General features: G+C 41.2%; 1 protein-coding gene across 1 annotated transcript; it reads left to right on the top strand.

Annotated features, from left to right (window-relative positions):
* The first annotated feature begins 3,300 nt into the window (after positions 1 to 3,300).
* Positions 3,301 to 6,597, top strand: LOC105741334 (granzyme B-like). The gene is made up of 5 exons (XM_023708685.1): positions 3,301 to 3,355; positions 4,641 to 4,788; positions 5,245 to 5,401; positions 5,557 to 5,811; positions 6,457 to 6,597. The coding sequence occupies exons 1-5, from the start codon at positions 3,301 to 3,303 to the stop codon at positions 6,595 to 6,597; spliced, it is 756 nt and encodes a 251-aa protein (XP_023564453.1).
* Positions 6,598 to 8,712: the final 2,115 nt, after the last annotated feature.

Genomic DNA, 8,712 nt, shown 5'->3' with positions numbered 1-8,712 from the left:
CTAAGGAGAGTCACATGGAGAGAAAACATTCTCTCAGGCTTTCACAGAGAGCACATTGGCCAAGCAATGGCCGTGACTCATCCACATGACTGACACTGACAAACAATCTGAGGTACTGGATCTCAGGATAAATCCTGAGGGGATTTCACTGACCTTATCAGACCCAAAAGCTACAACTCTGGTTGCATAGGTCCTGCTTTACCTTGGTTTTAACCATCCAACAGAGTAGTATAAAACAAAATATAAGAAGTAAAGCCACGCTGTTATGTTGAGCTGTAGGGGACTTAAGTCAATGATTTCTAACATTGCCAGTGTAGCGGAAGACCCAATACTTTTATGGACTACTGAACTCTTTTAGATTATTTTGCTTTGTTAACACACCTATAATATTCAAATAATGGAACTTAAAAAAAAAGGTATACTGATGAATGTCCATTCTGTATCTGTGTATTCAAAATGGTTAGGATAGATATATAGTTGCATTCTCTTAATGAACAGAGTGATTTGTTCTAATGGTGTTTGTAGATAGGATATCATGTCTGCAACTTGTACAGCAATTAACCACTGGGAGGAATGTATGCAATGTGTTAATTATTGAAACTGCCCTATCAATTTGGTTTGAAACTGACTCATTGCTATTTGTTTATCAATAAAATTATGGAAAAAAAACATAAGACAGTGTTATCAGTCTATGACCTTGTGTGGCTGCTGTCTGAACCATTAGCAGCCTTCAGGCTATGGGTCCCACATACCTGCTTACAAGATCCCCCAGCCTCTCTCTTGCCCCTCAAAATGATCTTCACTTGAGTCACTGACTCCAGTCTCATCTTCACAAAGTGTTTCCTGTGCCAATCTTTATGAAAACATGAATATTCCAAGGAACTACCAGGGATATTTTGCATCTATATCTTCTCTCTGATTTGTACTTTGCCTGAAAATATTCTAAGAAGCAATTTTTGGCTGGTTCCAGAACACAGTCTTAAAGATTAAGCAGGCAGGACCTTTCCTCAGAGCTCTCAGCTCCATCTCACAGCTATGAAAGTGAATCCCTCACATGTAGCCCAAGAACTCTCATGAGCTCAGCTTCACAGAAGCGGCCACTCACTCAATCAACATCTTCAGTTCTCCTTGAACAGCAACAGAGCTCTAAGAACTTTGAGTAGCTCAAGTATTCACATCAGGACTGAAAACATTTATTTGCTATTACTCAGAGAACCTGTATACAGTATCCACTAGCTGGCAGATTCTTGAAATTCAAAAGTGAGGACGGTGGGCATAATCCATGCCTCCACACACTGGTAGCCACATGAGGTTGATCTAAAGACTTGTCTTTTCCCCCAGGTTAATCAGAGACTAACTTGACTCTGTCTAGCAAATCCACATAAAGAAAATTCTTTAAGGGTAATAGCATGCATGCTACTTACACGTAAAATTTTCCTGCACATTGTCACAGTAAATCAAGTGCTGAATTTGAAAAAAAATGTCCTCTTTCACATGGGGAAAAATACATCCACAGTAGTCATACTTCATGGTTTACCTCATGGGGTAGAAGGTTTAGTGCAAACAATATTATGGAAGTCATACAACATACATTAGATATATAAAATACCACTAGATTCAGAGAAGCTCACGTAGTACCAGAAAAACGGAACACATCCTCTAACTCACAAACCATAATGGTTAATGTTACAGTTTTAATTTCACAGTGCACAGTGATCTTCATGCCGGACACTTCTTATGCTAGATACCACACGTTTGGTATGAAGCAATTGGATGACATGGAATACTTGTTTTATTTTATTTTTTTAGTGTTGAATATTCTTTTTATTTTTTTCCATTATTTTATTGAGAAACAAATAGCAATGAGACAGTTTCAAATATGACTAGCAGGACAGTTTCAATAATTAATGCATTGCATATTGTTGTCTTAGTGGTTATTCATTATACAAGATGCAGACATGATATCCTATTTACAAACACTATTAGAACAAATCTTTCTATTCATTGAACTAAGAGAATGTAGCTGAATATCTATCCTATTTTGAATATACAGATGCAAAATGGTCTTTCATTTGTACACATTTTTGTTTAGTTTTGTCATTTAAATATTATAAGTGTGTGAATTCAGCAAAATATTCCAAAATAGTTCAGTAGTCCATAATATTTGTGGATTTTCCATAAGACTAGCAACATCAAGAGTTGTTGACTTGAGACTTTTACAGCTCAGCATATTAAGATGGCTTTACTTTTTATACTTCTTTTTTTATACTTTTCTGCTGAATGGTTAAAACCAAGATAAAGCAAGACTTATGTAACAAGAAATGTAGCTTTTGTATCCGATAAGGTCAGTCAAATCCCCTCAGGATTTATCCCTATACCCTGTAACGCAGATTGTAGATCCTTTGTCAATGTCAGCCATGTGGTTGAGTCTCAGCCATTGCTTGACCAGTTTGCTCTCTGTGAAAGCCTGAGATAATATTTTCTCTCCATGTGACTCTCCTTAGGCACACCTCGATCCATACTCCACACCTTGCCCTAATTAGTTCATGAGATCTTGAGTCATCCACACAACCTACATAAAGTACTGGGAGTAGCTAGAGAAGTTTGCTAATTTAGCTCAATAAGTGTCACATGCAGAGACTTTGATGAAAAACACTGAAAAGAGGGGTGCATTCCATCATACTGAATGTTCTTAATAAAATAAGAAGTGTCTACCCCATCCTGGGAAGGAGGCTATGATGATCTAGCAGTCACTATGTTGGTATAGTACATTGCAGCTTTTTATGGCACACTACATCACTACCACCACGTTATTCTCGAAATTGGGTTATGGGATTCTGTCTCCTTCACCAGATGGTCATCTCTCTCTCTCCAACAGGCTTGTTCCAGCACAAGAGAAGGGCCTAATGCTCATCTAAGCAGAATCTATCCTGATGGTCTGAGGTCTCTGGCATTGTAAATTCTGTCACTGAGAACCCAGGTTTCTGAGGTTCTGCATGGCAATAAAAAAGTCCTCCTGTCCCCACCTTACACACTTGTGCTCATCTTGTGGGCTAGAACAGGTGAGCTAATCTGAATCATCAGCTGTTGTCTCTGTATGTTTCCCACACAACTATGTAGATATCATCAGAGGTTGCAATGGAGTATAGCAGTTTCTTAGAAAGTCTCACTTGATCAAGCATCACAAAACCAGTGGGAAACAAAAAGGTCAATGAGCCAACTCCTCTCCCATCCTCTGCTTGAGAATAAAAGTTAGCAAGAAAGAAGCTTCAGAAGATCTTGGGAAGGCTTCTTGGGAAGATGCAGCTGCTCCTGCTCCTGTTGGCCTTCTTTCTGCCCCCGAAGACAAGGGCAGGTAAGTTACCATCTCCATACCCCAGAGCGCCAACCCCATTCTAAAGAAGACAGGGGTGCCTTGTACCTCTGCCCACTACTAATCCTTCAGTTTACCAGGATTGCACTGAACCTGACCTCCAATCTCACCAAAAGACCCCAAGTATGAAAAGGGATAGGCTACCACCCACTGTTCTCAACGAATGCCATTAGGCACTATCCTTTCCCTAAGCACAACTTTTTTCATCTCAGAAGTGGATCTTTCCTCAAAGTTCATGTATATGGTGAGAAGCTACAGGAGAAAACATCAAATACTTCCGGAGAGGGGAAAATATGCCTGTCTTCTGTGTCTGGATAGATAAATATGTTGCCTTCATCAGCTGCTTAGCACAGATGCCCAGAGCTCAGTGAGCCCAGAATGCACAGAATCACTGTCCTTGGAACGCTACTTTTTCCTTTTTTCATTCCTACTCCCTTTGTCCAACTCTGCTTTCCACCTTAAGCCTTACTGTCTCCTCTGCTTCCATATGAGTCAGAGAGACAGGCTATAACCTTCCCAACTTCCAGAATACCATCAATACTCTCTGACCAACCTTTATCCAAAGACTGCCTGTGGCTGTTTCCTCACATAGCCAATGCACACTTCTGAGGCACCTAACACATGTCAGCCCATAGGAAAGAGAATGAGACAACACGTATAGTATGCTGGAAGTGAAATACTTTGGTTAAGAAATTAATTATAGAAAATGTCTTATCTATTATTGTTATACTCTCTTCAAACTAATTTAAAAAAATAAAAAGGACAAGGAAAAACATTGAGGTTTATTGAAAGGAAGAGTTAATGTTTAATTGTGTGACCAATTTTGAATGCTATATCTGATAATCTGAGCAGCAAATTTCATGATAATATGCAATATAAAACCATTGTCAATTTTCTGTTCTTGTTTTGAAATTCTATACATTTTTATAGTTTTATGTTGCTTTGTTTTTGTCTTTGTTCCTGTTGCTTGATATTATTCTTTCTCTGTAAAAAGAAAAATTCAAAAAAGAAAAGTCAGCACAGCAATCATGAAAAGCCTCTGGAAATTTACTGTTCACAGACAGGTATGTTCATCTCCAACTGCATGGAGAAGATATTGAGATGAAGACCTGACTTCACTCCCTGTGCAAAAAGAGCTAAGGCTCCTCCCTCCATATTCCTCCAAGCTCCAGAGTGTCTCAGCTGGCAAAATGCCCTTCAGGAATAGAACCACCAAGTAGATGCTCAGGCAGTGACTCAGAGGCAGCTTACTGTCTTTTTCTTCCAGGGGAGATCATTGGCGGACACGAAGCCAAACCCCATTCACATCCCTACATGGCCTACATTAAGTTCTGGTATACTACTTTTGCATTAGAATGTGGTGGCTTCCTGATAGATGAGAAGTTTGTGTTGACAGCTGCTCACTGTTTCCACAGGTAAGGAACAAATACTAGCCAAAAACTCCTGAGATAACTAGCCACCCAAGGATCTCCCTGAGGTCCTGGAAACTCACAGGAAGGAAACTCCTTTGAGGATGAGAAAAGGTCAGAAATATTACAAGGGGAGTCAAGTAAGTTGGCACCTGAGACTTTGCTGACAGACGAAGACCAGCACAAGCAAGCCTGATATGTTAAGACCTAGGACCACACCTTGACATGACAATGCAACCTAAAAAATTTTCATGGAGATAACTGACTCCTGAGAATTTCTGTGGTACTAAATCCAAGATTTTAACCTCTGTTATGAATAAGTAGAGGGTATAGTCACTTAGGCAGGTGGCCTTCCTGTCATCTAGAGCTCGGACATGTACAGGTTGAAGCTTGCTCCTTACAGCTTCTGGGATGGGTCCTCTCAGGCTTCACATTCTTCAATCCACTATACTCTCTGTGCAGATCTTCTGAGTCAAAACATCGAAAAACAGTGGTCCTTCTAGGGGCGCACAACATCAAGAAACAGGAGAAGAGTTGGCAGCCCATAAATGTGAAAAAACATATCCCACACCCACACTTCAGTACTCCAGAGTTCAACAATGATATCATGCTGCTGCAGGTAAGGCACACCTTGTTGTGGCTCTTCCTCTCCTCATGTATGGTTACTCCTCCCACTGAAACACTGAACCTTCCTGCTTTGCCATCATGTACATCACTGTATCTAGGCCGAGAAGACACAGGCTGACCTGGACTCTCTTACTTCTTTCCCATCAGCTGGAGGAAAAGGCTAAACTGACTAAAGAAGTGCAGATTATAGAGCTGCCCAAGGCAAAATCTCAAGTGAATCCAGGTGCTGTGTGCCAGCTGGCTGGATGGGGAAGTTTAGTCAATGACATGCCTACAGATACATTACAAGAGGTGGAGATGACAGTGAAAAAGGATGAGGAGTGTGACACCTTCTTTCACTATTATGATGCTGCAACTGAGATATGTCTTGGGGACCCAAAGATTCAAAAATTCCCCTCTAAGGTAAGACTAGGCAAGTGTCATTCTTCATTTGGGTACAAAGTATTTTTGGGACAGATGTATGACCAGGAGGCAAAAAGAAGTAGGGCTTCATCACTTAGTAGGCTACAATAATTCTGCCAGAAATGAGAAAAAGGGAGAAGACTTATATGAGAGGTAACTGAGGCTTCCACCCAATTCACCAACATGCCTGTGTCCCTTTAGAAGTAGAAGTTTTCAACACCCTCCTGAAATCCCATAGCAGGCATTAGAAATGATTCCCTGGATATGCAGTAATAGTAAATTGGTTCCTTGGAGCCTCCTCAATGTCTTGCTCAATGTGCTCTTTATCACATGCTCAGTGCCTGGCCCACTCAATTGCCTCCATGTCCTTAAACGCTAGCCTGAAACCAAGGATACCACAAAACTCTACAGGGATTAGGCTCCTGACAGATGTCCATCCCTGTGGCAAGGATGAAGGTTGACCCAGAGAGTAGAATTAAGCAGGAATAATGTCCACAGTCAGATCTTTGCTGCTAAGCATAAAGGACCTGTCCTTACTTCTCATCTCTCACCAGTAGACTGTGAATAGTAATTTAAGAGTTTGGCATACGAGAGTGGAAAAGCACAGGAGGTAAATTGACTCACAGGCTCACTCTCTATTCACAGGGTGACTCTGGAGGCCCCGTCATATGTGATAATGTGGTTCAGGCCATTATTTCCTCTGGAGATTATACGACACCTCCATGTGTCTTCATCAAGCTCTCACCTTATCTAGACTGGATAAAGAAAACCATGGAACACCACTGACTACTGGGAGCAAGCTAAACCCCCTCTGTGAGCAACCATCTTTTCTGGAGATTAGCCCAGAATTGCTCTACACCAGATTCCAGCAACAAAATAAATGTCTCTTCTCAGCAAGAAGTCTGGTTTCTTATTGTTCATTTGCTTTCCTTCACAGAGACCAACTTCATTCTAACCAGCCAAGAGATACAGTTCTGCTGATTTCTGCCTTCTGCCTTCCTGTTCCCCTTAATAACTTCCAAAATCTTCATGAAAAACTGTTAATAAGCCCTTAATTTGCTCTTTAGTTTCTCCATTGCATCCCTTATTTCAAGGGCTGAAGTTAAGCACAATTGGAAGAAAATGTGCACAGCTCTTATCCTGAGACTCTGGGTGAACATCTGACCCCTTCACATGTTAGATGGCATCAGGGAAGGGGGACAATTTCATGGATGCTACAGACTAGTCAGGCACCACTGAGGTCAATACATAGCCTCCATCATACTGAAGAGGAGAAGGGTCTTCCTTAGTAGAACAATTTTCTCACATAGTTTTAGAGATAAACATAGGGGAGGTTGAAGTTATCCTTAGTGACTTTTTTTTAATTTTATTTATTTATTTGGGTGTGTGTGTGTGTGTGTGTGTGTGTGTGTGTGTGTGTGGCCAGCTCAGCCCACCAGGGGGGGGAGCTGGCTGGCATGTGGTGCTGGGGGATTGAACCGTGGTCCCTTTGCATTGCTAAGCTTGTTCTAAGTAGGCTCTTTAGACCCCTGAGCCATCTCACTAGCCCCTCCTTAGTGACTCTTAATTCTCAAGTAAAATTTATTTCTTTCCCCTTTCTCCTCTAAGACCAAAACTAACCAAGGCTTATACCCACCTGGCTGCCCATTCTATTTTGTCTCCTTACAGTTATCATAGTCTACCAAACCATGTCCTCCCTCAGCCATAAAGTTGTAATACTGTTCCTTCCTCAATAGCCCCTACCTAAGACATCCAAAATCTCATGAAATACCATGTAACACCCACAGAAGACAAGGCTGTTGGGATCAGAACTCATGTCCTCACCTCTCACTTGGCCAGGACCCCTTTACCCCTGCATCCTACATGGTCAGAGGCCCTTGGTCACCTACTTACCTGAGCCCCTTTCACATCACTACTGGCCTCATCAGTAAACGTCCCTTGGCACACATGAGCTATACCAGGCTTTTGTCTTACAGAAGGCTCTTTTCTGTAGAAGGTTGGAAAAGTATATTGGTTTCCATCGTTCAGCAAACAAGTACTCCTTGATAGCTAAATAACTGCTTGGTTTTAGAGATTAACAGTGGATAAATAACAAAGACCAGTGAAAGTCCAGTGGTAATAACTGAAAATTTAAGCTATTCTCTAAATTGGTCTATAAGGCCTGGATCTCTGCTGGATATATATGGAAATAAAACACCTTCCCTTTCTTTCCATTTGTAGGTTCTGCCAATATTATCACATGACAATCCAAAAGTGTATGCGACTTAGAAATGACTTCATGCTGCTAGAGATCAGACAAACCTTCCTGTTGCTCTTTTAATTCTAAGGCAGAGCCATGTCTTCCCCTGGGACCCTGTTCTTTCCCTTCTTGCATTACTGGCCATCAAAATGTCCTGCCTCAAAAAGGTACATGGTCTGTACCAGAGACTGATACGGACTCTCTTGCCTTTCCCTGTCAGCCAGAGAGAAAGGTCAAGCTGAATAAACTGCACAAACCCTCAGACATGAGGACATGACTCAGGTGGACCAGGGGACATATGACTAATGGTAGGCTGGGGGAGGATGGCCACATCGGGTCTTTCAGCAAATAAGCTGTAGGAAGTGGAGCTGACTGTGCAAGATGAACTGAAATGCAGATCACACATTAGTGTGTATTGCAATGTAACTGAGATTTGTGTTGGAGACCTAAGGAACACCAAGACCAGTTTCAAGGTGAGGATTCCACTGTCCTTTTTTCTTTTTCTTTTTTTTTTCTTTTTTTTTTCAAAGTTTTATTGACAAACAGATAGCAATGAGACAGTTTCAAATCATATCGGAAGGACAGTTTCAACAAATAATACACTGCATATATTCTTCTTAGTGGTTAATTGCTGTACAAGATGCGGACTTCTGATCCCATTT

The sequence above is a fragment of the Octodon degus genome, unplaced genomic scaffold, assembly GCF_000260255.1.
Source record: "Octodon degus isolate 3935 unplaced genomic scaffold, OctDeg1.0 scaffold00458, whole genome shotgun sequence".
Lineage (NCBI taxonomy): Eukaryota > Metazoa > Chordata > Mammalia > Rodentia > Octodontidae > Octodon > Octodon degus.
This window is presented reverse-complemented; position numbering and strand designations above follow the sequence as displayed.

What these genes read in the sequence shown, in the direction of transcription:
- LOC105741334 (XM_023708685.1), top strand. Translation starts at nt 3,301, where the DNA reads ATGCAGCTGCTCCTGCTCCTGTTGGCCTTCTTTCTGCCCCCGAAGACA. An exon ending in GCTGCTCACTGTTTCCACAG is followed by an intron (nt 4,789 to 5,244) that starts GTAAGGAACAAA and finishes CTCTCTGTGCAG; the next exon opens with ATCTTCTGAGTCAAAACATC. An exon ending in TTCAAAAATTCCCCTCTAAG is followed by an intron (nt 5,812 to 6,456) that starts GTAAGACTAGGC and finishes CTCTATTCACAG; the next exon opens with GGTGACTCTGGAGGCCCCGT.